We start from the raw sequence: 27450 nt of genomic DNA on the forward strand, positions 1-27450 counted from the left end.
CACTCCCCAAGTGAGCCGCAACGGGCCGATGCGCGCCGATCCGAAGCCGGGAACCTGGAACCTCTTCCGGGTCTCCCACGCGGGTGCAGGGTCCCAAAGCTTTGGGCCGTCCTCGACTGCTTTCCCAGGCCACAAGCAGGGAGCTGGATGGGAAGTGGAGCTGCCGGGATTAGAACCGGCGCCCATATGGGATCCCGGCGTGTCCACGGTGAGGACTTTAGCCGCTAGGCCATGCCGCAGGGCCCATCATCTTTTTTTCACAGCTGTATTTCTTAAAGGCAATTATCCAAGGTTACTTCCTTTATCAAATGTATAGCTGGAAAAAAAAATTTTTTTTTGAATTCTTTATGTTCACAGAATTACTTCACTGCAGAGAGTGGGAGGAGGAGCCTTACAATGCAGTTCTGTCATGTCAGTCTCCTTCCTCAGATTAAGTCCCCCAGGCTGGTGCTGTGGTGTAGTGGGCCCATGGCAACAGCATCAGAAACAGCTGCCAGTTCAAATCCCCTAGCTGCTCCACTTCTGGTCCAGCTCCCTGTTAACTGTGCCAGGGAAAGCAGTGGAGCATGATGCAAGTCCTTGGGCCCCTGCAACCACACTGGGAGACCTGCAAGAAGCCACTGGCTCCTGGCTTTGGACTGACCCAGTTCTGGCTGTTGTGACCATCTAGGGAGTGTAACAGTGGATGCAAGACCTTTCTTTCTGTAATCCTGCCTTTCAACCAAATATATATGAATATATATTCACATATATAAAATATATGTATAATATGAAAAAAAATATATATAAAAGCTTTAAGTCCCCTGAGAACTAGGAAAATGCTCAGTGTATATTTAATTTTCTTCAGTCTCTGGCATGCGGTTCAGTATCAGGAGGTGACCAAATGTTTGAAACCTTGCTTTTGATCTCATCAAAGGGTTTGGGAAAGCCTTCTTATTACAAGACTGTAGTAGAGGTTTCTCTGGAAACTTGTTTTCCTTAAGGTGCTTCACATACTCCTAGCACTATCAGATCAGCAGCAAACCACTGGAGACAGATGTAGGCTAACGGTGGTCACCGAGACCCAGGATCACAGCATTATACACTAACACGGGTGTCTTTCACTAACTTTCACAATCACTAACTTTCACAATCACTAACTTTCACAATCACTAACTTTCACAGTCCATCTACAGTCCCTGCTTAGGGCCAACAAGAAGCTGCCTCCCGCTTCCGAATGAAGTGTGTTTGTTTGCTGGTGGGTGATATTGCATTCAGAGACATTAATGATATCTGCTCACTACTGTTTTGTAAGAGATGTCTATGTTCAAAAGGTTAGGACTTCACTACAAATTTTTACTTCAAGTTTGCTTGCAAAGATTTAACATTATTTCTTTACAGAATGCTAACTGAAAAAGGCAGTAAACAAAATTATAACTGTGATTATAAAAATAGATTACATAGAGGTTAATGAAAAATAACTTGTTAGTGTGGCAGAGATGCAGGTCTCACTCCTACTTTATAGATCATGTAATTTGTGTTATATCTGTGGAATAAGCAACAATTTAAAAATCCGTCTGCAAATTACTTTGAATATCATGACAAGTATCTTAATGCATTTGTACAGTTCTAACAAAAGAAAAATGAAAGCATCTTAATATGTGCCTCCCAAGAGTTAATTGTAGGAAAAACAAAAGCAAAAGCAAAAAACTCCCTATGACCTATATGGCTTCAGCTTTCTAAAAAATTTATTCTGAAATAGTTAATATTATCCCCTCATATTCATAAGAAAGCTTTTCCCCTAAAATTCTAGCCTATCTTTTTCATTAAGAAAAAAAAAAATACACTGTCTCCTATTTTAAAACTTATTTCTTTACCCTTTCTTGCCAGACTTATTTCTTGTTAGAAATGTTTGAAGCCGCTCACAAACGCAGCTCCTAACACTGGAGGGTGGACGGGTTTCTGAGAAGTGTGCAGAGCTTCGCCTGTTAGATTCTTTTCCATGTAAGCAGATTAAGTGAGTGCTTCAATTTTCCTTGAAGATTGGTAGTATTTTTAAGGAGCGACAACAATCATGAAGTGGAATTAAATGACAATCACATAATAAAAGTGAGTGAAAAGCTTTGCAAAATTAACAGTGAGACTAAAAAGACATGATTCTTACGTAGGGTGAAAACAGCAGCTTAAAACAGGTCAACAAGTATTTGCTTCTATTCAAATCTCACAGCCATTTTTTTCCGGGAATAATCCAATCATTTCAATTTACTTCAATAACAGTAAATGTAATCATCAGATTTTCATCAAATTATGTTTGATGTGACATCCTATCAGAGGGACAATCCTTACTTACCTCTGCATTGTAGAATTTAGTTTTCACATCCAGTGGTTTCAGAACCTGCTCAAATAAAAAAATGCCAGTCAGGAGATTCTTATCACTTAACAATTTATTTTTATTAGTTTGAAATCACACGGTTTAAATTTGTCAAAACCAACTTCAAATTTTATTAAATGACCTTCAAATGTACATCAATACTCTTGACACTCCTACCCCTCAAATCTCTAACGTTTGAAAGGCTTCCACCATTTCTTAATGGAGTGATAGTAATATCGGTGTTCATTCCATAACATGCTGTTAACCTGAACACATTTTAGTTTTTAATACTAACAGCATGTTTCACAAATACTTTTTTCAAAAGCAACTGAACATTTTTTTCCTTTAAAATGCATGCAAATGAGTAATACAATCAAACAATGGCAAGGTCTTTTTCCCTATTGATAGTACTTTTTCACTTAGAGAAATTTCACTTAAGGAGAAATGAAAAATAAATCTAACAGTTCTATTCATCTATATTTATAGAATATTCTAATCTCACATCCAATTGATAAACTAGTGCCTTTTATCCACGTTTGATGATCTTTGAAATCATATTTAACATCCCATTTATGGAGTTTCTAAAGGAAGTTTGCTCCACATACCCCAAACCAGGAATTTCTCCTTTAAAATTTTCCTTAGAAATTTCATACAATTTATACTTACTTTCTCCCCCTTTTAGTCACTTCTTGGCCTTTTGACTAACTTCCTGCGTAGTATCGAATCATGGACTTAATGACTGCTTAAAAGAAGGACTATACTACTGTAATATAGAAGAAATCAGTGAGGGGGAAGGAATTCTGAGGGGGGCAAGGGAAACTGCAGAGCCTATGGAATTGTATCATAAAATAAAAAATGAAAAAATATATATCATGTGTAATATCCCCCCTTTAGAATTATTCTTGTTTGTTTTATCCAAAGAAAAGCAATTTTTTGCAAGGATAAAAATCTTTCAGTTTATTTAAGGATAATGTCTCTGCTTTTACTTATCTCAGTAAAGTTTGACTTGAGTTTGCCACAACAGAATCATCCCTTAGTATCGACTTGGGATTTGTTCCACAAGTAGAGACAGCTAGCAAAACCCAAGGACGCTCTAAGTCATTCACATAAAATGATACAGTATCATATGTAGCTTACACGATCCTCCTGTATGTTTTAAATCATTCCCAGATTACTTATTATATACAAAACAATGTAAAATAAATGCTACGCAAATAATTGTTATGCTGTACTATAATGTTTAGGGAATGACAACAACATGAAAAGTCTCTATAATGTTCCATTCAGATGAAATTTTTTTTTGAAGATTTATTTATTTTTATTACAAAGTCAGATATACAGAGAGGAGGAGAGACAGAGAGGAAGATCTTCCGTCCGATGATTCACTCCCCAAGTGACCGCAACGGCCCCGGTGCTGAGCCAGTCCAAAGCCAGGAGCACGGAACTTCCTCCAGGTCTCCCATGTGGGTGCAAGGTCCCAAATCTCTGGGCTGTCCTTGACTGCTTTCCCAGGCCACAAGCAGGGAGCTGGATGGGAAGTGGAGCTACCGGGACCAGAACCGGCACCCATATGGGATCCCGGGGCGTTCAAGGCGAGGACTTTAGCTGCTAGGCCACGCCGCTGGGCCCAGATGAAAATTTTTTGAATGACTTCCTTTTCCTTTTTAAAAAATTATTTTAGGTGACGTTTACATAGTAAAAGACACTAAATGTTTTTAACGCCATGGTTGGTTGAAGCCAAGGATACAGAAGTTGCACACGTGAAGGGCTTACTATAATATGATAAATCCAAAAATACTAAGTACTTTGGTTTATTAAGATCTTGTTTTCTCTGCAGATAAACAGAATTAGCTTTACCTTTCCATCAAAATACAAAGAATTCAAAGTACATAATGCCATCATATTCAGTACCTGAAATTTGAAGAACTTCCTAAAATACATTTTTTCTCCACCCTGAGTTGTGTAACTCACAGCGCACACCAAGCTGAAACAGAAAGATGTGTTAATGAATCTATTCCTGTTTCTTCACTGGAAATGTTACACACCTGGATTCTACTCAGAAATTTGGAAGACATTTCTATCCTTGATGTGAAAATGTGGACAAATATTAGAGCTGGAGAAAAAGTTGTAACAGATTTTGGACAAAAGTAGGTTATGAACAAGAAAGCTCTGGTTAGTAAGATGACATATAATAATTTTGGAGCCTGCGCCTGGCTCGCGCCTGCGCGGCGGGCGGAAGGTCGTCTCTGTGACCCGCTTGGCGGTTGAAGCTACTGTCGCCATGTTGTCTGTGGCTGCCCGCGCCGCTCCCTTCGCGCCGGTCCTGTCGGCCACGTCCCGCGGGGTGGCGGGCGCGCTGCGGCTCCTGGTGCAGGCCGCGGTGCCCGCCACCCCAGAACCGCCCGTGCTGGACGTGAAGTGACCCTTCCTGTGCCGGGAGTCACTGAGTGGCCCGGCCGCGGCCCGGCCTTTGGTCGTCTCCGGAGGTCTTAATGACAAAGATGGACTCCCAATGAAACTGCTTACCATATAGGATGCTGGACTCTGCCATTGTCCATGCCTGCAATGATGGACATACGACTGTGTATGAAGTACTATACTATATCCCTGCCTCTGTTCGTTACTCTCATACGGATGTCAGAGTGCCTGACTTCTCGGACTATCGCCGCAGTGAAGTGTTAGATAGCACCAAGTCTTCCAAAGACAGCAGCGAAGCTAGAAAGGGTTTCTCGTACTTGGTAACAGCAACAGCTACCGTGGGTGTCGCGTACGCCGCCAAGAATGCCGTCTCCCAGTTTGTTTCCAGCATGAGTGCTTCAGCGGATGTGTTGGCCATGTCGAAAATTGAAATCAAGTTATCTGATATTCCAGAAGGCAAAAACATGGCTTTCAAATGGAGAGGCAAACCCCTGTTTGTGCGCGACAGAACCCAGAAGGAAACTGAGCAGGAAGCAGCAGTCGAAGTGTCCCAGTTGAGGGACCCACAGCATGATTTAGACCGAGTGAAGAAACCAGCATGGGTTATCCTGATGGGTGTCTGCACTCATCTTGGTTGTGTACCCACTGCAAATGCAGGAGACTATGGTGGTTATTACTGCCCTTGCCATGGGTCCCACTATGATGCTTCTGGGAGGATCCGGAAGAGGCCCGCTCCCCTCAACCTTGACGTTCCTGCCTACGAGTTCACTAGTGATGACTTAGTCGTCGTCGGATAGACTTGGACTGGGCTTGTTTCAGTCTTCGCATCATTTTGAAAGAGATCAGAGCAAGTCTTACGTATCACCAGTTGGTTGAGTTGGAATGTTAAGGACGCTAATAATGTATTTGCGAACGTTAATGTGAACTAACCTCAATGTGGAAATCTTTAAAGCATTCAATTAAAGCCACTGTCAGACATTGTTAAGCTCAGTTATAGACTTGGAACGTGCAATGTCTTTGATAGCTAATTCTAATTAAAAATTAAAATCTGATATACAAAAAAAAAATTTTGGAGCAGAAAATAAAAAAACTTTTCCTTTAAAAAGTATAATGCATTGCAAAGATAAATCTCAGAAAAACCAAACAGCTGGATATAAAGAAATAAATCCATGTAAAGTTAAAAAAAAAAAGAATTAAAAATCAACTCCAAAACAACATAAATGCAATGGAAAACAAGACTATCATGCCAGAATTTTAAACTGAATAAATCAAAAACATTAAAACAATTGAAGAGCAGACAAGACCCTGGAATAAAATACTTAGAATACTAGCCAATCATGTTTTTAATATGCAAAGGTTTCTTTTTTTTTTTTAAGGATTTATTCAGTTTATTACAAAGTCAGATATACAGAGAGGAGGAGAGACAGAGAGGAAGATCCTCCGCCCGATGACCCACTCCCCAAGTGAGCCGCAATGGGCCGGTGCTGAGCCAATCCGATGCCGGGAACCAGGAACCTCCTCCGGGCCCCCCACGCGGGTGCAGGGTCCCAAGGCCTTGGGCCGTCCTCGACTGCCCTCCCAGGCCACAAGCAGGGAGCCGGACGGGAAGTGGAGCTGCCGGGACTAGAACCGGCACCCACATGGGAGCCCGGGGCTTTCAAGGCGAGGACTTTAGCCACTAGGCCACGCCGCCGGGCCCGCAAAGGTTTCTTGCAAGTCAATAAGCAAAACATCCATGTATCTCCCTCAAACATAAGGAAAACCCTTGGGTAAATCCCAGGGCCACCACTGGCTAACACAGATTTGGCCACAGGAGCAATCAAAGAAGAGAGGTGAGGGACAAATTAATGTAAAGAGTGAGATTATTTTTTCCCACCTATGAAGATATACAAAAAATTACTTAAAAGTGAAAAATCAGATTGGTTGAGAGTTTAGTGAAACTTTCTTTAAACAGACTGTGGCTGTAAGGAATGAAGAAAACAATCTTTTAGTAAAAGTTGTAGAAAATCTTACTTGTTCCCATGGTAAAATATATCACAAAGAAATCTGAAGGTATTCATCATTATGTTATTTGTAACAGTGAAAAACTAACAATAACCCAGACCACGGACTAAGCAAAGCATACCGTCCAAATGTATGCTATACAGTCATTTACAAAGTGCTGTTTTGACCTGAAAAAAAAGAAAAAAAAACTCACAGCAAATTAAAAATAACACCCAGCCAACACCATGGTGCAGTGGCTTATACCACCGTCCGTGATGCCAGCATACATATAAGTGCCAGTTGAGACTCAGCTGTCCCACTCCCCATGCACTTCCCTCCTTGGGGCCTGGGCAAGCAACAGAAGATGCCCGAGGGTTTGGGTTCCTGGAAGAAGCTCCTGGCTCCTGGCTTCAGCCTGGGACAGTCATTTGAGGAATGAACCAGCAAAATGGAAGATCTGCCTCTTCCTGTCTCTCTGTAAAGTCTGCCTTGCAAAAAAAAAAAAAAAAAAAAAAGGGACAAAACCAAAATAAATATGACCAAAAGTTTATAAAATAATTATTTATAAAGTTCTGCATATTCTCTACTTACACATGCAGATAAAAGATTAAAAGTGACTACATCAATATGTTAGCCAGATGGTAACATTATTTAATTTCTTCTTTATACTTAAGCCTTACACTAAGCCTAGATTTCAAAAGAGAGCTTGATCAAAACAGTTTGTCCTCAAAGTGTCCATAGTAGGAAGTGGTGCAGGTAGGCACGATGGATTTTGAAACAAAATTATTTTGTCTTTTAAACTAATTGTTAATTTTATAAGACTCCCATTTTCTAAAGAAATTCTATCCTTATCATTTCAATAAATTCAATTTCAATGAGTGAGGGGCTGCTGTGATGGCAGAGCAGGTTAAACCACTACTTTGGCTCCCAGCTCTCAGGAGTGTGGTCTGAGTCGTTGCTGCTCTGCTTCTCATCCCGCTTCCTGCTCGCACACCAGGAGGGCAGCAGAGGACGAGTCGGGCGCTGTGGGCCCTGCCTCCCCTGGAGGAATTCCTGGCTCCTAACTTGGTCTGGTCCAGCCCCCGCTATTGTGGGCATTTGGAGGCTGGACTAGTGGATGGAAGATTTCTCCATATTGTTCTGTCTTTCAGATAAACAAATCAATCTTAGAAAAGTTCTCTACTGGATTCCATGGCCCTCATACGATGGAAAGGGAAGGCACTGAACAAGTAATCACAATAATGAAAGACAGAAAAAGGTATAAATTACGACTCTAAACAATATATAAAAAGGGAGATTTACTATAAACTGAGAGGTCAGGAAAGCGTCCTTGGAGACGTCACACTGACTCTGAGATGCGAGAGAAGGCGGACGCCAGTACACAAAGCGCCAGGCATTCGTGTGAACCCATGTGCAGTCAAAGAGTTTGGAGACAACAAACAAAACAAAATGGCCAAGAAGAATACAAAGCAGTGACAAAGGGTCAGACCTTAGAGGGGTTGGTAAGGACTAGGTAGTGCTTTGTAAAACATGACGAATGTTCTAAGGTGAATGGGAGGTCACTGAATGGGACTTAAAAAAAAATTCTACTCAATTTCATGTATTTGAAAGGCAGAGTGACACAGCGAGAAAGCGTGCATGTGCCTGTGTGAGAGGAAGTAAATCTTTCACTTGCTGAGAGACTGTTCAAACGCCCGTGAGAGCCGTGGCTGAACCAGGCTGCTGCCAGGAGCCAGGGCCTCCTTCGGGGTCTCCTTGTGGGTGCTGGGTGGGCAGCCCTGAGCCATCACTTGCTGCCTCTTGGGCGCAGTGGCAGGAAGCAGAAGCAGAGGTGAGACGTGATGATGCTAGACACTCCAGCACAGAAGGTGGGTTTCTCAGGCAGTGGGCTAATCTGCCATGCCACAATGCCCACCCAGTATTATTTTGATAAGATCACATAATTAATAAATGATGGTGATAAAGCTGGAATTCCAGAAAATTTGACTGTAAAGCTTCTACCACAACTAAATATGTATCAAAGAGTATCTATAATTCTTTGTCATCAAAAGTAAGTGATTAAATAGCAGCCAATATGTAACTTGGATAGGCACAGAAAACCAAAGTAGTGATGGATGGGCGTGCTGCAGGAAACGAACAAATCTAAAGTTACTCAAGATGGCTGAAAATTTCATATCTGCTTTTTAGACTGAAAAAAAAAAAAAGAGTATTCATGTTGGAATACAAACACAGGTCAGGAATACAAAATCTGAGGTTTTTTTTTTTTTTTTTTTGGAAAGTTCGTCTTATTGTTCTCAGGGCTCAGTATACATAGTTAATTATCAAGCTGAAAAGCTGAATTTAAAACTAAATGCTATGACTAGAATTGTTACCATTTTAGAAAATGACAAATATATATTTTAGACATCCGATAAACATTCATATGACTTTCTTTTTTAGATAAAATTATCTGTAGATAAAAAACTGAAATTAGAAATATACAATGAGCTAACATTATTTTCCTGTAAGATAAATAGCATGTTTAAAGTTTGTTTCTGATAAACAAGTTTTAAAGTAGGTTCTTAGGCATAATAGTAAATAGAAAGAAAGCAAACATTTCAAATAAAGACCCACATAAATGAAGGCTATTAAGAAACAGTAAAGTTGATCCTTACATGTGGGTTCCGATTTCTTTTACTTCATGGTGTATGACATCATCGATACAACAATCGGGTTTCAGCTCAGCCACTGCGGCGTTCGAGGCTGAAAGATTCAAACGCTGAGAACTCGTCTGAAGATCAGCCTTGAAATAAAATGTCAGAGAACCCAAATGAGATTGTTTCCCTACAGAGCATGGATGCGTATGAGTGGCAAGAGCAGGGGAACAGAAACAAGAAATTCGAGATGAATAAAGGTTAGAATTTAGAACCATGGCACTGGTTCACACACATGCGGATGCCTCGAAAGCAGACAATGAACCAGTGGCAGGGAGAATCCGAAACGGAACACAGACAGGAACAGCACTACAAATGAAGAACACAAGCAAGGATCTCAGTAGTTCTCAAATCAGTATCATTTAGGAAAATATTAGACTTGCACATTCTTGGGCAGCACTCAGGTCAACTAAATCAGAGATGCTGGGATGGAGCCTAGCAACCCGTGTCTTGACAAACCCCCGATGACAATGATGCTTCTGAGAGTTCGAGAGAGAACAAATGGCTAGTGTTATTTACTGTTCCTACAGTACACTTTACTGCACTATGTTTATTTTTTTCAACTTACAAAATGATTTTAGTAGTATGCTAAGACTTTTTTAGACTTAACTGCTGAGATCTCAAATTTAAAGTTAAAAAACTAGTAATTTGGGCCCGGCGCCGTGGCCTAGCGGCTTAAGTCCTCGCCTTGAAAGCCCCGGGATCCCATATGGGCGCTGGTTCTAATCCCGGCAGCTCCACTTCCCATCCAGCTCCCTGCTTGTGGCCTGGGAAAGCAGTCGAGGACGACCCAAAGCTTTGGGACACTGCACCCGCGTGGGAGACCCGGAAGAGGTTCCTGGTTCCCGGCATCGGATCAGCGCAGCACCGGCCTGTTGCGGCTCACTTGGGGAGTGAAACATCGGATGGAAGATCTTCCTCTCTGTCTCTCCTCCTCTCTGTATATCCGGCTTTCCAATAATAAAATCTTTAAAAAAAAAAACAAAAAACTAGTAATTCACAATTAAATGTGGTACAGTAAACGCAAGCATTTGCTTTGTTAAAAATAACATTAAAACGGCAATAATGGAATAAAAGAAGGAGCTATTCACCATCTTTCCCCCTGGGAATCCAAAATTGAAAGTTAAACAAAGTTAAAGTTTTAGTCTTGTGTGTTAAAAACAAAGTAAACTAAAAAGATTCAATTTTTTTTTACTAAAAGTGAAACAAAAATTTTTAAACTAAAATCTGAAGACAGATTTCTGCATAGATGATTTATAATTATGACTCTTACAAGGTACCTACCCTCAAAAGAAAAAAAATAAAAAAGAAGACAATTCAGAACTTACGTCCAAACTTCCAATTATGGGTTAAGGAGACAGATACTGAATTTCCGCACTTCTGACATAAGCCTTTCTAAAGGACTAGAGAAGTTCTAGAAAACTGAGCTGAAGTAAATATAGGAGAAGACTATTGCACCAAAAAAGACTGAACTCAATGCCAGGGAGCCAAAGTGCAAGCGTGGAAATGCTGAGAATATAGCACAAGATGAGAGCAGTGTGCAAGGAAGGAACACTGCGTTCTGTCTCTCTAATGCCTCTCTGTCTCTCCCTGTAACTCTGCCTTTCAAATAAATAAATGGCAAACAATAAAAAAGAGCTCAAACAGGGAATCAAGTAAGTGTCCTCAACACTAGTCCCTCCGAGGGCCATCCAAATTCTAAAGCTCAACATAACCATCTTCAAACTCACTGTCGCTAGATGAGAGCCCTCTGGGTAGTGTTCCAAAACTCTAAACTCATTACCCACACAGTTCTGATGAACAGCTTCTCCTTGCCATGTGATGGACTTTTACTTTATGCTTTTCTCTCTCTCTTTTTTTAAGGTTAATTATTTTTATTGGAAAGGCAGATACACAGAGAGGAGAGACACAGAGGAAAATCTTTCGTCCGATGATTCACTCCCCAAATGAGCGCAATGGTTGGAGCTGAGCCAATCCGAAGCCAGGAGCCAGGAGCTCTTCCGGGTCTCCCACGCGGGTGCAGGGTCCCAAGGCTTTGGGCCGTCCTCAACTGCTCTCCCAAGCCACAAGCAGGGAGCTGGATGGGAAGCAGGGCCACCGGGATTAGAACCGGCACCCATATGGGATCCTGGCGCTTGCAAGGCAAGGACTTCAACCATTACGCTATCTCGCTGTGCCCTGCTTTTTTCTCTTTCGAATCAGTTTCAGGTTGTGAATTGAGTTAGTATATCCTGACTCTTGATTTACGAACTATTTCACCAACCTTCTAAACACTCTAGTTCCTGCAAACCACCCCATATGATGTGTTCACATTATCTTCCTGACACTAAGCATGAAGACATCTGCTCCAAAGCCTGTATTACAGTGATTACCAGTTGTTGTTTTTTTTTTTTTTAAAGATTTATTATTATTGGAAAGCCGGATATACAGAGAGGAGGAGAGACAGAGAGGAAGATCTTCTGTCCTATGATTCACTCCCCAGTGAGGTGCAACAGGCCGGTGCGCGCCGATCCAATGCCAGGAACCTGGAACCTCTTCCAGGACTCCCACGCGGGTGCACGGTCCCAAAGCTTTGGGCCGTTCCTCAACTGCTTTCCCAGGCCACAAGCAGGGAGCTGGATGGGAAGTGGAGCTGCCGGGATTAGAACCGGCGCCCATATGGGATCCCGGGGCTTTCAAGGCGAGGACTTAAGCCGCTAGGCCACGGCGCTGGGCCCAATTTCCAGTTGTTTTAAAAATGACTTAGAAGACTAAAATCTTGGCCTGGCTTTCAATACGCTCCACTGTTTGGTCATTACCCATTTCTACCACCGAGTGACTATGGTGCACTGCTACAGGAGCACTGGGGATCCGCATGTCACTGCATCTGATTACCACGCTCCTCTTGGCTCTTACACTCCTGTCCCATCAGCCACCCCGATGGGCTCCATTTCCAGTGATCTTACCTCTTAGCTCTGAGCTTTTATTATGTTAGTTACCTACATGAATAAAAACTTAAACTGCTAGGTACATTTGACCTGTAAATGTTCTTACTCGAGTAGTCAGAAACCCGGAGGATAAATAAAAATGTTTTTGTGTTTAGCAAAATATTTTACTTCTTTAGGCAATCATTAACGCTTGTCAATGACAAACAGTCCTGTATCAAACATCCATCTCGACAATCCCCAGGGCTCGCCCTCGCCCTCCGCCGCCAAGATGCCCAAAGGGAAGAAAGCCAAGGGCAAGAAGGTGGCCCCGGCCCCCGCCGTGGTCAAGAAGCAGGAGGCTAAGAAGGTGGTGAACCCGCTGTTCGAGAAGAGGCCCAAGAACTTCGTCATCGGACAGGACATCCAGCCCAAGAGGGACCTCACGCGCTTCGTCAAGTGGCCGCGCTACATCCGCCTGCAGCGGCAGCGCGCAATCCTCTACAAACGGCTCAAGGTGCCGCCGGCCATCAACCAGTTCACGCAGGCGCTGGACCGGCAGACGGCCACGCAGCTGCTCAAGTTGGCCCATAAGTACCGGCCGGAGACGAAGCAAGAGAAGAAGCAGCGGCTGCTGGCCCGCGCCGAGAAGAAGGCGGCCGGCAAGGGGGACGTGCCGACCAAGCGGCCGCCGGTGCTGCGGGCAGGGGTCAACACGGTGACCACGCAGGTGGAGAACAAGAAGGCACAGCTGGTGGTTATCGCCCACGACGTGGACCCCATCGAGCTGGTCGTCTTCCTGCCCGCCCTGTGCCGCAAGATGGGCGTCCCCTACTGCATCATCAAAGGCAAGGCCCGCCTCGGCCGCCTGGTCCACCGCAAGACCTGCACCACTGTGGCCTTCACGCAGGTCAACGCGGAGGACAAGGGTGCCCTGGCCAAGCTGGTGGAAGCCATCCGGACCAACTACAACGACCGCTACGACGAAATCCACCGTCACTGGGGGGGCAACGTGCTGGGCCCCAAGTCGGTGGCCCGCATCGCCAAGCCGGAGAAAGCCAAGGCCAAGGAGCTGGCCACGAAGCTGGGATGAGCGTGCGGCGGGGTCCTTTGTACATAATAATAATAATAATAATAATAATAATAATAATAATAATAATAATAATAAAAAGCCTGTCTCAGCCAGAAAAAAAAATCCATCTCGATGATGTTTCAAAGACATAAAATAATGTTTTCAAAATAAAATGCATCCTAAACAAGAATGTCACTTACTTTTACCAGGATATCTTTCACCACTTGATTGCTATCGTTATGGACACTGATGTAACTGGAAAAGGTCTCTCCCAGAAATATATTCCTGTGAAAGAAAACCAAATTTGAGACAAATATGGTGCTGTAAATACTCTGGTTGGGTGTAACAAAGAACTTCAAATGAAAAAAAACTTTTACAGAAAAACAGAGGTCAGGTTCAATTCTGCTTTAACATTCCTGTATTTTGTTAGGCTTTTTACTCACTACCTAAAGCTGTCCAAAATACAAACGAATTTTATGAAAAATAATATATCTTGGCCTGCAACTCCTGCACAAACTAATAGTCCCCCTAGAAATAACAGTCAATGAAATCCAATTCATCCAGTCTTCAGAGTTATTTGTGAATAGGTTGGAAAAGGCAAGCTTAGTTTTGAAATACTGTAAGTTCTAAATGCATATGAGTTCCCAGCTATTTACCTTGTAGAATTTTGATCATTTTAAAATTATTCTAATAATTTATCAGCAGATTCTAACATATATTTTATAGCATATATATGTGTGTGTGTATGTATATATATAAATATACACATACATACATACACACATACATATAAATTTACTTAAAAGGCCTAGAGTTACAAAGAGAAGGAGGAGACAGAGAGAGAGAGAGAGATGGAGATTTTCCATCCACTGATTCATTTCCCATGTGGCTGCAACAGTAGACTTGGGCCAGTGCAAAGCTGGGAGCCAGGAGCTTTTCCATTCTCTCATTTGGCTGCAGGGGCAAGGCCTTGGGCATCTTCCATTACTTTCTCAGGGACATTAGCAGGGGCTGGAATGGAAGTGGAGCAACTGGGACTTGAACTGCTGCCCATACTGAATGATGGTACTGCAGGCTGCAGTAGCTTTATCTGCTATGCCACAGAGCTGGCATCTTTTTCATCTTTTCATCTTTTAAATGAATAGATTTCCAAGTTTTCAAGACACTACTCAACATGCAAACGTACCAGAACAGTACAACAGAACAGTACACCTTGGAGCTGGCACTGTGAGGCAGTCAAGTTAAGCCCCTGCTTTCAGTATCAGTGCTGGTCCCAGTTCCAGCTGTTCAGCCTAACCCAACTCCCTGCCAACATACCTGGGACGGAGGCTCAAGGGCTTGGGCCCCAGCTATCTGCATGGCACCAAAATGAAGTTCACCTTTGGTTGCTGTGGCCATTTGAGGAGTAAACAGGTGGACAGAAACTATGTCCTTGCCTTTCAAATAAACCAATCGAAAGCAATAACAAAACCCATCAAATCTGAAAAATCCGTTTTCTCAAATTCACAGCTGCAAACTGGGTAGAACCAGTGGCTTCTTCTACCTGATGAACAGTGTAAAGCGAATCACCGATGTCATGTCACTGCACGTAAAGCTGCTTCCTGCAACGCAGGCATCCACATAGGGTCCGGTCCGAGTCAGCTTCCTGGTTGGCCTAAAAAGCAGCCAAGGATGGCCCACATGCTTGGGCGCCGGCCATCCATGTGGGAAACCTGGATGAAGCTCCTGGCTCCTGGTTTTCGCATGATCCTGTCCTGGCTGTTGTGGCTGATGGGGAATGGATCAGTGGATGGAAGATTCTCTAACTCTGACTTTCAAAAAAATAAATAAATCTTAAAAAAAAAAAAATCTAAGAACAAAAGAGGAAAACATAGAAATAAGAAAATAATAGTACATCAAAATGAAAAATGAAACCTAAAAAAGGAAATCTGGGCAAGAAAATAGGAATCACTATTACCATTTTATTTTTAAATAAAAACGAGTCACACAACATAATTTGTACATCCTTGTATCACCTATATGTATCATGACAATGCTCCCGTCCCATGGTTAGTAACTAAAAACACTGCAAAGGCTTTAAGGTATTGCTGCACTTCCTATGTGGACACATCAATCTTACCCAAAATTCTGTGGTAAAGTCAACATTTCTCCCAACATTAGGATTTCTGCACCATTTACAGTTGAAGGATCATCTCTCATTAGTTGGTTAAAGAGATCACCTGCCAGAAGAGAAAGACATAACAATCAAGGCATTACTTTTTAAGTAAGTTTTGCTTACACCAAGTTGGGAAAGATATATTAAAAACAAATCCGTTGATGAAATTCACTTTCTTAAAAAGTCTAATTTCTAATCTTTAGTACAACAAAGGCAAGTTCAAAACATTCTGGCCTTGCAAGAGCAAACGATTTAGAAGCAAAGGAAAATGCAGGTCATGAGATATGAAGTATGTTCTACAAGGTTCTACAAGGCACCAACAATTCTAAATAAAGGGATGCTGGCACACACACTGATGCGCTATTTGAGGACAAAGGGAATTATAGGTGTCATGAATACGAATTGTGTCTTTACTTAAACTATATTAAATGTCATGGTAACAAAGTATATTAACTGTATTGTGTTATGTGGATTATAAGTAAAGCCTGTTCTTCAGCTTGTCACCATTTAAATGGTACAAAAATGGACAACGAATGGTCCAACATAGCATTCATGCTGACAGAAGACTGGTAAGGCTAAGCTTAGGGCCGGTGTTGTGAGTAAATCCCACTGTGAGCAGTGCCATCAGACCAGAAAGGCACTGGTTCAAATCCCGGCTGCCCCACTTCTGATCCAGCTCCCTGCCAACGCAGACGATGGTCCAAGTGCTTGGGTCTCTGCATCCAAAGGGGAGACTTGGAAGTTCGTGACTCTTGGCTTCAGCCTGGTATAGGCTCATTCATTACAGCTATCTGCAGAATGAATCAGCAGATGGAAGACCCCTCTGCCTCTCTCTTCCCCTTCTTTCTTTTTGTAATTCTGTCTTTCAAATAAATAAGGTAGGGGCTTGGCGGCGTGACCTAGTGGCTAAGGTCCTCGCCTTGATCCCATATGGCCGCTGGTTCTAATCCCGGCAGCTCCACTTTCTCTCTGTCTCTCCTCCTCTCAGTGTATCTGACTTTGTAATTAAAAAAAAAAAAAAATAAATCAAATAAATAAGGTAAATCTTAGGTGAAAAAAACCCCATAAATCAACATTTTCTTTTTAAAGGCAGAGCTAAATTGCAAGACAACATAAGCAACCTACTGTGTCCTTGTGAGAAGACAGAGGAAAGCAGGTACCATACGTACCAGGTAAGTCTTTTTCTTCACACGTCACTGGAATGTTGGTGAATAAAGTGGGCTTTGTCAGTCGCATCACTGTGAATCAGAAAGTTAAAAACATGTTAATACTGTTTTGGGCTAATATTCTCAAGTGCATGGTATTCATCAATCTTATACATGCAAAATATAACCCTGCATTTCCTAAATAAGGCATTAGATAGATCCTAGATTATCAAACATCAATGATTTACTAATAACAATGAAAAATTTTATAAGGGAAAAATCACTTTGCTCTTATTTCAAATCAACAAATGATTAAAAATATAACTACATTGTTATTACTTTTGGAAACTGATATCTTAAAAATGTTATTTTATTTATTTGAAATGCAGGTCTATCTACAAAGACAGACAGAGAAAGCTTTTATTCACTCCCCAAATGGTCACAACTGGCCCAGGCCAAAGCCAGGAGCTCCTTCCAGGTCTCCCATGTGGGTGCAGGGGCCCAGGCACCTACATCGTCCTCTGCTGCTTTCCCAGGCCACAAGCAAGGAGCTGGACCAGAGGCAGAACAACCAGGACCTAAGGGGATGCTGGAGCTACAGGCAGCAGCTTAGCCTGTCATGCTACAGCACTGGCCCCTAGGAGAAATTAATTTTAAAGAGCTTTGTGACCTCTGTCTTTCAATTACAATTGGTACTCTGGAAGCTCAACAAGTGTTCATGTAATACTAATTTTTTTTATAAAAATATGAAAATGTAGGTTAATGTATAGTTTATATAATTCCCAGAAAATCTAAGATTTTTTTTTGAAACACAACAGAATGGTTATACAATTTACTGAGAAAAACAAATAAATGAAAATAATTAGGAAAGTAGATGAGAAAATCTAAGAGAGAACTGGACATACCATACATGAAAACATATTTAAGTCCAAAATCCACTAACTGGCTTTGTAACTAAAGAGCATTCAGCTATAACAGAGTTTTAAGCAAAAGTTTACTAGGATGCAGGGGGGAAAAATCAACAGAAAGTAAAAGAATTATTCATCATTATGTTTTAAGATAACTATCTGGAAAACATAAAATCTACAAGTTAATCTTCAGTATCAAGTAAACTGCATATGTTTTTAGAGATTTACACAGAAAAAAAAAATTAAGCCACAGACAGCCACAAGTGAATTTTTCTGTGTAGTTCAATCACAGTCATGTTTTGATTTTGAAAAAAATTATTAAAATTATTTCTGAAGATTGTCATTAGACCATATCAAAATATGGGCAAAAATATATCACTAAAATCATGGGGCAAGAATTTTGCCTAGCAGTCAAGATACCCACGTCACAGTAAGACGCATGGCTTGATGAGCTGCCCCAGCTCCTCATTCTGGCTTCTTGCGAATGCGGCTGCCAGGAGGCGGCTGGGATGGCGCAGGTAGCTGGAGTCCTGCTGCTCAGGTGTGACCCAGGCTGGAGCCTGGCTGCCAGCTACAGCCCAGCCCAGCCTCGGCAGCTGCAGTTATGGGGGAGTGAACCAGCTAACGGAGCTGTCTCTACCTTTCAAATAAGTAAAGAAAAAAAGAATTTTTTTTTAAGAATGTAGTGCCTTTTCATCTAGATCTCAGCTTAATTGTCACATTAAAAAAAATGAGACTGCTGTTCATATACATATAGTATCTTACTATGATCAATATTTACTTCCTATTTTGTTCATAACACTTCTTTCTAACTTCCATGAGGTGTAGGCTCTTACGTAGCACGTTCAGTCTGGAACCCTCCATCCTGGACAGAGCTCCTGGCACAGTAAGGCGGGAACCCTTCCATTTAGCAAAGCTCTCTGGAAGCTAAATGAATGGAGTCACACCTCACTGAAGCTCCGGGCAGTGCCTTCATGTTGAACATGTTTATGTTTGAGGAACCCAAGCTATGAAATACCCTGGGCTGTAAGTGGCTGGCTCTGAGAACAGTCGCCAAATGCTAGCTTTCTAATTCTTACATCATATTGCACAGTTAGCATTTGCAAGTATTTGCTAGTGCCAGACATTAATCACATGATATGGAAGCAGTAACTCGTGCTTTCTCCTGACGAACCTATAAGGTTGGTCAGGCTGTCCCCATTCTATAGATGGGCACTGACAATGCTTGGAACGTGAAGTCTGCACACGAAGGATTATATATCAGGTAAGTGGCAGACTTAGATTTGAATTCAGACGATTTCACTCTGTTTTAAACAACGGTCCAGAATTCTTCACTACAAACCAAACCTTGTTTTTTTTTTAGTAGACATTCTGATTTTGCTTGCATAGTTAACTTTTTTTTATGATTTGCTTATTTTTATTGCAAAGTCAGATACACACAGGGGGAGAGACAGAGAGGAAGATTTTCCCTCCATTGATTCACTTCCCAAGTGACCGCAAAGGCTGGTGCTGTGCCAATCCAAAGCCAGGAGCCGGGAACTTCCTCCAGGTCTCCCACACGCACGTGCAGGGTCCCAAGTCTTTCTGGCTGTCCTTGACTGCTTTCCCAGGCCACAAGCAGGGAGCTAGATGGGACACAGAGCTGCTGGGATTAGAACCGGCACCCATATGGGATCTTGGCGGGCGCATTCAAGGCAAGGACTTTAAGCCACTAGGCTACTGTGCAGGGTCCCAAACCTAACCTTGTAAATCCACACTTCACACCATTAGCAACATCCCATGGGAACTGAGACATAGGATTGTATCCAAACACAACATCAACAAGTATAGATAGTTTCTTTTTGTCGGTTTGCTCTCATTTTCATTTATTTATTTGATACTGTGATGGGAGGGACAGAAATCTCCCATCCACTGGCTCATCTCTCCGACGGTCGCAAAGCCAGGGCTATGCCGGCTGAAGCTAGGAATCCCATCCTGGTCCCAGACAGGTGGCAGGGGCCCCCACACCTGGACTATCTTCTGCTGCCTTTGAGTCGTATTAGCAGGATGCTGGCTTGGAAGCAGAGAAGCTAGAACTTGACCCAACACTCCCATATGGGATGTTGTCAATTCGCAGTACGGTGCTGGCCTCTTTGATTTCTAACTGGGAAGCTAAGTAGAATCTGAGGTCTATAAAAGGTGCAAAGTTATACACATGGTGTCGTTTCTCCCAATGTAAACATCTAACATTCTAAGCTCAGTTTTTGAAAATTTTTATTGGAAAGTCAGATATACAGAGAGAAGGACATTTCGTCCATTGATTTGCCCATATGAGATCCCGGTACTTGCAAGGCAAGGACCCTGGCCTCTTGGCTACTGCGCCATACCTTCTAAGCTCACTTTAACACCATTCTATTTGTTCCCCACTAATTATTTTTATTTTATCAGAAATCAAATATTTAGATAAGGAGGTTAACATCCTCTCAGGGGAATCATGGAACACTCTTTTAAAAAGTGAATTTATGGGGGTGCCTGGCACAATAGCCTACAACCTAAAGTCCTTGCCTCACACATGCCAGGATCCCATATGGGTGCTGGTTCTATTCCAGTGGCCCCACTTGCTATCCAACTCCCTGCTTGTGGCCTGGTAAAGCAGTTAAGGACAGCCCAAAGCCTTGGGACCCTGTACTTGTGCGGGATACCCGGAAGAGGCTCCTGGCTCCTGACTTGGGCTCAGCTCCAGCTGTTTTGGCCGCTTGGGGAGTGACTCAATGGAGGGAAGATCTTCCTCTCCGTATGTCTTACTTTCCAATAAAAATAAAATAGATCTTCAAAATAAATAAATAAATAGTGAACTCATGGATGCCCACATCCAGTCTGGAAGGGCCTGGAACGAGTTCGGCCCTCTGCTTTCCTGCTAACGGGGTTTGTGGAGGCAGGGGCCTGTAGAGAGGCTGTCTCCCCCACACCGAGGGCCTGAACCTTTCTACCTACCCATGGGACCCAGATGGTGCATCAGGCTCTCGGCGCGGGCCCTGTGGACACCCGGAAAGTAAAGCAGCAGGTGTAAGAACTCTTTCGCTCTCTTTTCCTGACTTACCAAAAAAACAAAACAAAACAAAACAAAACAAAAGCAAAACAAAAAGCAAAACAAAACAAAAACACCACCAACAAAAAAACCACAAAGCAAAAAACTTAAAAAGATGCCAACTTAGTGCCATTATAACTTTGAGAGACTTACAATGGCTGCAATCATTCACAGAATAATATTGTCATTCACAGTGGCTGAGTTACTCATATTAGAATTAAAAAATATTTTGTCCTATCTATATTTTATATTTTACTTCCAAACAGGTTAGAATTTTGAAGATGTTATGGTTTTGAGTAAAATATAACGTTTTGTCCTCTTGCTTCAAGATTGTGTATCAACTGTCACCAATTATATATCTGGAAATATTAAGAGCCTGGCTTGGATCTCACCTTGAACTGCATTCATGCCATTTCAATCGTATTGCTAACAGAATTGCTTTTATGACTATTTTAAAAAATCACTATACTTAAGGTGAATAAACAAAAACACAATAAAATTACATTTTAACGATTCACGTAAGCTCAAGACGCTCATTTTAACAGGGATATCCAGTTCAAACACTGGGAGAGTAAGGAACCCAAGAGGAACCCGGCATTTCACTTTCAAATTAGATAGAAAAAGCAATTCATTCCAGTTCATTTTAAGCAGGCTGCCAGAAAGTTCTCAAGGAACAAACCTTGGAGTTTACCTGGTACTTACTCATTTCTGGCACCTATCTTGTAACACAATACCACAAAATACAATTTTCTACAATATTAAGAATAAATAGACTATATGAGAAGAACAGCAAACACAAGCAATAGTCATTAAAAATTTAAAAGCCACAAAAAGTTTATTCAACAATTTCATTTCATACTCAGGTCATCCAGAACATTCCCATGTGGGATCATCAGTGGGATTCATTACATACTAAAAATAACACCATACTTATGCACAAACAAATTAATTTTTCCAGTAAGAGCTAATCTTTTTTTAAGAAGATTTCCCACATATTCACAGTAGATAATATCACAGAACACCCATATTTGGCTTAAATGTCTCTGAATTGTAGCATTACAAGATGGAAGCTCATTGTGCCTGATAATTCGATTGAGTTTTGCCCAAATATCTTCCAGAGTCTGGTGGTTACAAATAGTGTGTTCTATTGTCCATCTCGCTCTATAAAGCGAATGTAAACTTAGTGTCTTCAAGGTGTCTTGCAATTTTTTGGACAAAGGTAAAATCTCTCCAGGACACTGGCTGCTGGGAAGTGAGACACTCCAGGCTCTCCTCTTGCGCTGCTGTCCTTGCTCTGACGGCTCCTGCAGCTGTCCAGGGGGAGCCTGCACATCCAGCGAGCGCCACAGCATCGACGGCCGCCTTGTCAGACGAGGCTGAAACTCCAACAGACCTACCGTGCAGTCATAACTCGGCGAGTTCACCTCCTGTTCGAAAATGGTCAAGGATCGTTTCACATCTTCCACGGCCTCTCTGGAAATCGCAGGTGGTGACCTCTTAGGTTTGACAGGAAGTCGGGACCCATCATACGGAAACCAAGGAATAAATCTGGATTGTGGACGAGTAGGGAAGTCTTGAATTACCTTTTCTGCAATTTTTGACAGTTGTGTGGGATCATTCTCACATGGTCGATAATGTAATATTATTTCTGTAGTCATTCTGCGGTAATCTTGTTACTCTGAATGAAAATTTCTCAGCTGAACTCCTCAGAACTAGAATGTAATTTATTATTACAATATTTTCTTGCCAAATCAGGGGGAATCAGGACCTAAAGCAAAGAATAAGATATGGTAGGCATAGCCTGCATGCAAATAGGCAGGGAGAAAAAAAAACAAAACCCCAAACAAATCCCAACATACTGTATTACCCAAATACTACTGTAAATGTAAACCATATATTTGAAAACCCTTTCTCAACAAAATAAGGAATCTAAATGATGTGTCCTTAAAGATCATTTCTAGCATAAAAACATAGAAGTTCACACGATCAACTCAACTGATACATGGTGACTCCTGAAGTATGACAATAACATTACAGGCTGGTGCTGTGGCATAGTATGTAAAGCCTCCGCCTGAAGCACCAGCATAATCCATGGGTGCTGAACGGAGTTCCAGCTGTTTTCCTTCTGACCCTCTATTGGCCTGAGAAAGCCGTGGAGGACGCCCCAAGTGCTTGAGCTCCAGCACTCCTGTGGGAGACCCAAAGAAGCTGCTGGCTCCTGGCTTTGGACCAGCCCAGCTCTGGCCCTTGCAGCCATTTGGGGAGTGAACCACTAAATGCAAGATCTCTCTCTGGTCTCACCCTCTTTCTCGGTAGCTGTGCCTTTCAAATACATAAATAAATTTAAAAGAAAAAGAGAAAAATAAATGTAGTTAGCAAAAATCTATGAATCTGAATTGAGGACATGAAACCACTGTAATTTTCAACCTAAGTGGATGAAAATGAATCTTTCTAAATTTTGAAATACATGAATCCTGCAAAAAAAACCAAAAACCAAAAACAAAAACAAACCACCACCAAAAAACCAAAAACCATAGGTAGAATATCTAGCGGTTTTAGCTGATTCTCAGTCAACACCAAGGACCGAATTCTGATTCTATTTTGCACGTTTAACCAGGTTAGCAAGCGGTTTTGTGACACAGCACTTTCACGGTATCAACAGCCTAGATCGCACGGGTCCGGAATTCCAATCTGGAGGACGAACAAGATATTTAGATTTTTGTTTCTAGTTCCGCTTAGAACACAGATGCTCCAGATCAAGCAATCAATAGGTTCTAGCACATAGTACACAGGCTCAGGCATGGAGTCTTCCAGCTGCAAATGTATGGGTTCCTGACCACATGCAAGGTACTAGGAGAAAATCAGAATCCCTTCTCCACAAAAAAATAACTGGAGAATTACTTGGTGAAAGCTTTGCATTGTTAGTTTGTGAGCGGGAACTCCTGTCGGGATGCCGTAACAAAACCCGTGTCTGAGTCCAGGAGCCCCACAGGAACCAATTGCATGATTCTTTTTACATACCATCAGTGTCCACTGACAGATGTGATAACTAAGTCATCAAGAACTACAATTCTTTACATCCATAACTGTAATGACAACATACTCTGTCAGGAATTAGTAATGATTTTGTTACCCTTTCTCTTACACTTTCATGTTGCGAGATATAACATTAAGAATCCTCTCTTTGTTGTCTGGAGTTATTCAGCATTAATACTTGGGAAAACCAAAGCTTTAAGACTCCTGTTAATGAACATTTTTCTCTTTTTAACAGCAACAAGATGTTACCTTAACACTTTACATATGGAAGTACAGGAATGTAAACTTACATGACAAGTTGCCTGGCATTCAACAACAATAAAATTAAAATTTTTACAAACTCCGACTAACAGGAAAGATGAGTACAGAAGAGTTCTAACGAAGCAGAAAACAGCAGAAAAAGTTAAGCCATTGGTTCTTCAGGCCACTTAACCACATTTCCCTAGCTAACTTCTGTTTCAGAAAATAAAGAAGACAAAAACCAAGAAGCCCTAATGACAGTCAGTCTCCACATCACCATAATTTCACTGTATTTACAAGCCTCTGATTTGTAGGAAAGCCACATTTCGGGCGCAGCACAGTGGCTCAATCAGCCAACCCTTCCCCTTTAGGCGCCGAGATCCCATACGGGCACTAGTTTGTGCCCTGGCTGCTCCACTTCCCATCCAGCTCCCTGCTTGTGGCCTGGGAAAGCAGCACAGGATGGCCCAAGCCTTGGGACCATGCACACAGTTGAGAGACCCAGAAAAAGCTCCTGGCACCTGACATTGGATCAGCTCAGCTCTGCTGAGGCCACTTAGAGTCAACCAACAGAAGGATTATCTCTCTGCCTCTCCTCTCTGTAGATCCTGTCTTTCCAATAAAAATAAATAAATCTTTTTTTTTTTTAAAGCCACAACTACCAGCAAACAGAACTTGCAAATTCCTGTATAGTAACCGGCAAGCGAATTGTCTTTGAGCAAGCTGTTTTTCTTCTTTTTTTTTTTTTTTAAGATTTATTTTTATTGAAAAGGCAGATAGGAAGATCTTCCGTCAGATGGTTCATTCCCCAAGCAGCTGCAATGGATTAACTGAGCCAATCTGAAGCCAGGAGTCAGGAACTTCCCCTGGGTCTCCCATGCGGGTGCAGGGTCCCAAAGCTTTGGGCCGTCCTCAATTGCTTTCCCAGGCCACAGGCAGGGAGATGGATGGGAAGTGGGGCCACCGGGATTCGAACTGGCGCCCATATGGGAATCTGGTGAGTTCAAGGTGAAGACTTTACCGCTAGCTATCGCCCCGGGCCCAAGCTGTTTCATTCTTAAGGAGACAATTTAGGAACTTGGAAAGTTGGAGGTAAGTCTTGTGTTGAAATCCTGTCTCACTTTCACTAGAGCACTTAAGCTCTGAGAGGAAAAGAATAACCATTACATACTTGAGATACTGCAAAATAAAGAACAATTAGCTCCTTTCCTTCTTTGTTCCATTTTTCCATGAATAACTCATTTCGGTCTTGAACTTGCTCCCAGTGGTAATACTTAATCCTGCAAAGCTTCCTGGTGTGGCTGTCGACCTCTTAATCTCTGGTCATCAAATCCTGTCTACCCTCTGCCCTGGGGCCCGAGGCCTGAGGAGGACCAGTGAAAGCCAGCCTGCACGCTAATGTTTACCGTCCACCAGACAGACAAGGGCACACCGAAAACATGCATTTGTCCATAGCAGAAGACGCATGGAACTGGAAGCATTTCAAATATACAAGTTTCAGAGAACAACAGTAAATCAAGAAAAATATTACCAAAGTTACTAAAATTGCCATATATACAAAATGAAGCTGCTAAGTTTCCCACATACACAAACAGGATGGTCCCCTGGTTATCCCCAGAGTGGCCTTGGATCACCCTGGGATATCACAGTGTGAGACTGTAGGATGCTTATCTAGAAGGTTCCATACACACACACTTACATAATGGTGTAAATTTGCACATGACCCAAGAATATATTCCTTTATATGTTAAGTCATTTCTGGATGACTCATAATATTGAATACAAGGTAACTCTTTCTTTAAATTTTCCACTTTTTTAGTTGGAAAGAGACAGAAAGAGAGCGCGAGCTAGCTTGTGTGTCGGTTTATCAGGTAGGACTGGAGCCGGGACCCCGGGGGAGCTCACTGGGTCTCTCCACGTGGGTGGCAGGGATTTAAGTCCTTTCTATATAAACAGTGGCTCTACTGTATGGGTTAGGAAATAGCGATCAAACAGCTGGGACTTTCAGTACAATCTGACTCGCCTATTGTGACCCGCCATTAAGACGGGGGACCCAACGACGCGAAGAGTCAACTACACGTGGCAGCAGATACTCTGACAAGCCTAAATTAAACCTGTTGGCACAGTTACCACGCAATCCTAACACTCCAGATAAACAGGGAACTACCCGGCTGACGGAGGCCTCCCCGGGAGGGGACCGCAACGCCGAGGCTGAAGCGTCGCAGGTCCGAGAGGAGCTCCCAGCCCTGCCCGGGGCACAGGGACGCCTCGGGTGTCCACTCCCCTCGGCTCGTCACTCGCTCACCTTTCAGCGCCAGCAGGTGCTCCTGTTTCGGGGGATTCACTTCCATGTTGACCGGCCCTTCTGACTCACGGCCTACGGGAGCTGCAGAGGTTCAAGTTGGCCCGGAAGAAAACGAGGAAGCGCACGTTCGCGAAGAACGAGCGTCAAACGGCCTCCCCACAGCGCCTCTCGCCTCCGGTTGCTTAAATTCTCCTTTTACTACGACCTGGGCGGAGCCCCCGGCTGCTTTTCACCAACGCCATCCTTTGGCTGTTGGATATCTATACATAAAGTACTGTATTTTCAATCTACAATCGGACATCGCGACTTGAGAGCAGCACGCTTGGGTAACAACACATGACTTCCTCCTCGGGGGGGGGGGGAAAAACCCGGGGGCGGGAGGAGAGGAGCATGCTGGGATTTGTAGTACGCGCAAAGGTCGCGTTGCATGTAGGGAGATGTAGTTTTTCTCTTTGCTTCGCGCGATTGGACAGTAGAAATCATTACAAGCCAGGGCATTTCATTCTCAAACTTTAATTCACTGTTATCTCTCTTTTCCCCTAGATCTTTTTATGCTTCTGTGAGTAGCAGACTTGTTAGCAGCAAAAATAATAAAGGCTTGAGGGCGTCTGGTAAACAGTTCTTGGGTAGCCTTCGGCCCCGCCCACCGGCACGCGCGGAGGCCTGTGGGTAGCGCTCGGCCCCGCCCCACCCGGCGCGCGCGGAGGCCTGTGGGTAGCGTTCGGCCCCGCCCACCGGCACGGCGCGCGCGGAGGCCTGTGGGTAGCGCTCCGTCCCGCCCACCGGCACGGCGCGCGGAGGCCTGTGGGTAGCGCTCCGTCCCGCCTCCCCGTCGCGGGTTCGAGGGCCCTCGGCTCCGCCGCTCCGCCCGGGATGGCCGCTGTGCTTGTCAACAAGCCTGGAGCAGGAGCCGACAGCGGCCGACAAGGCAGCCGGGGCACGGCCGTGGTGAAGGTGAGGGGCCACGGTCGGCCGCCCTCGGTCGCTGCGCCCCGGGCCCGGGTGGGCGGGTGTCCGCCGGGCGAGCCGTGCCCCTCAGCCCGTGGGGCCTGACGGGTCGTGACGGCGGGGTCGTTTGGGAAGCGCAGCCTGTGGAGCCGTGGGCGGGAGCTGGCCTTTGTGGAGGCCGCCACTCGGCCTGCCCTTGGAGCCGTGGTGCGTCTTCAGCCGGTTCG

The 27450-nt window shown here is 43.2% G+C and overlaps 5 protein-coding genes across 8 annotated transcripts in view; 3 read left to right on the forward strand and 2 right to left on the reverse strand.

Annotated features, from left to right (window-relative positions):
• The window catches only part of TRAPPC13 (trafficking protein particle complex subunit 13), a 34281-nt gene extending 7865 nt beyond the window's left edge, over positions 1-26416 (reverse strand). For all 4 annotated transcript variants that reach the window (XM_004583743.3, XM_004583742.3, XM_004583741.3 and 1 more), the window contains exons 1-7: positions 26276-26416; positions 16744-16812; positions 15539-15638; positions 13620-13704; positions 9406-9533; positions 4262-4334; positions 2330-2374 (exon numbers count right to left, since the gene is read on the reverse strand). In XM_004583743.3, the coding sequence (XP_004583800.2) occupies positions 2330-2374; positions 4262-4334; positions 9406-9533; positions 13620-13704; positions 15539-15638; positions 16744-16812; positions 26276-26321 (546 nt within the window). In that variant the 5' untranslated portion in view covers positions 26322-26416. The remainder of the gene's footprint in view (positions 1-2329; positions 2375-4261; positions 4335-9405; positions 9534-13619; positions 13705-15538; positions 15639-16743; positions 16813-26275) is intronic.
• LOC101530924 (cytochrome b-c1 complex subunit Rieske, mitochondrial-like) lies at positions 4567-5835 on the forward strand. Its single transcript, XM_012926532.3, is given in 2 exon segments — positions 4567-4845; positions 4955-5835. Coding segments are annotated over 2 exon segments (825 nt in total). The 5' UTR covers positions 4567-4631; the 3' UTR covers positions 5566-5835.
• On the forward strand, positions 12608-13471 carry LOC131483063 (large ribosomal subunit protein eL8-like). Its single transcript, XM_058679957.1, has one exon. The coding sequence runs from the start codon at positions 12640-12642 to the stop codon at positions 13438-13440; it is 801 nt and encodes a 266-aa protein (XP_058535940.1). The 5' UTR covers positions 12608-12639; the 3' UTR covers positions 13441-13471.
• On the reverse strand, positions 21511-26399 carry SHLD3 (shieldin complex subunit 3). The gene is made up of 2 exons (XM_036493782.2): positions 26276-26399; positions 21511-22462 (listed from the first exon to the last, which is right to left on the reverse strand). Exon 2 carries the CDS (start codon positions 22350-22352, stop codon positions 21600-21602), a length of 753 nt encoding a protein of 250 aa, XP_036349675.2. The 5' UTR covers positions 22353-22462; positions 26276-26399; the 3' UTR covers positions 21511-21599.
• A 655-nt stretch (positions 26417-27071) lies between the features above and the next one.
• The window catches only part of TRIM23 (tripartite motif containing 23), a 32099-nt gene continuing 31720 nt past the window's right edge, over positions 27072-27450 (forward strand). Inside the window, exon 1 of the mRNA XM_004583739.4 lies at positions 27072-27229. Within this exon, the coding sequence (XP_004583796.2) occupies positions 27149-27229 (81 nt within the window). The 5' untranslated portion in view covers positions 27072-27148. The remainder of the gene's footprint in view (positions 27230-27450) is intronic.

The sequence above is a fragment of the Ochotona princeps genome, chromosome 23 (assembly GCF_030435755.1).
Source record: "Ochotona princeps isolate mOchPri1 chromosome 23, mOchPri1.hap1, whole genome shotgun sequence".
NCBI classification, from domain to species: Eukaryota; Metazoa; Chordata; class Mammalia; order Lagomorpha; family Ochotonidae; genus Ochotona; species Ochotona princeps.

Coding starts and splice junctions, on each gene's coding strand:
- SHLD3 (XM_036493782.2), bottom strand. CDS start 22,352: ATGACTACAGAAATAATATTACATTATCGACCATGTGAGAATGATCCC.
- LOC131483063 (XM_058679957.1), top strand. CDS start 12,640: ATGCCCAAAGGGAAGAAAGCCAAGGGCAAGAAGGTGGCCCCGGCCCCC.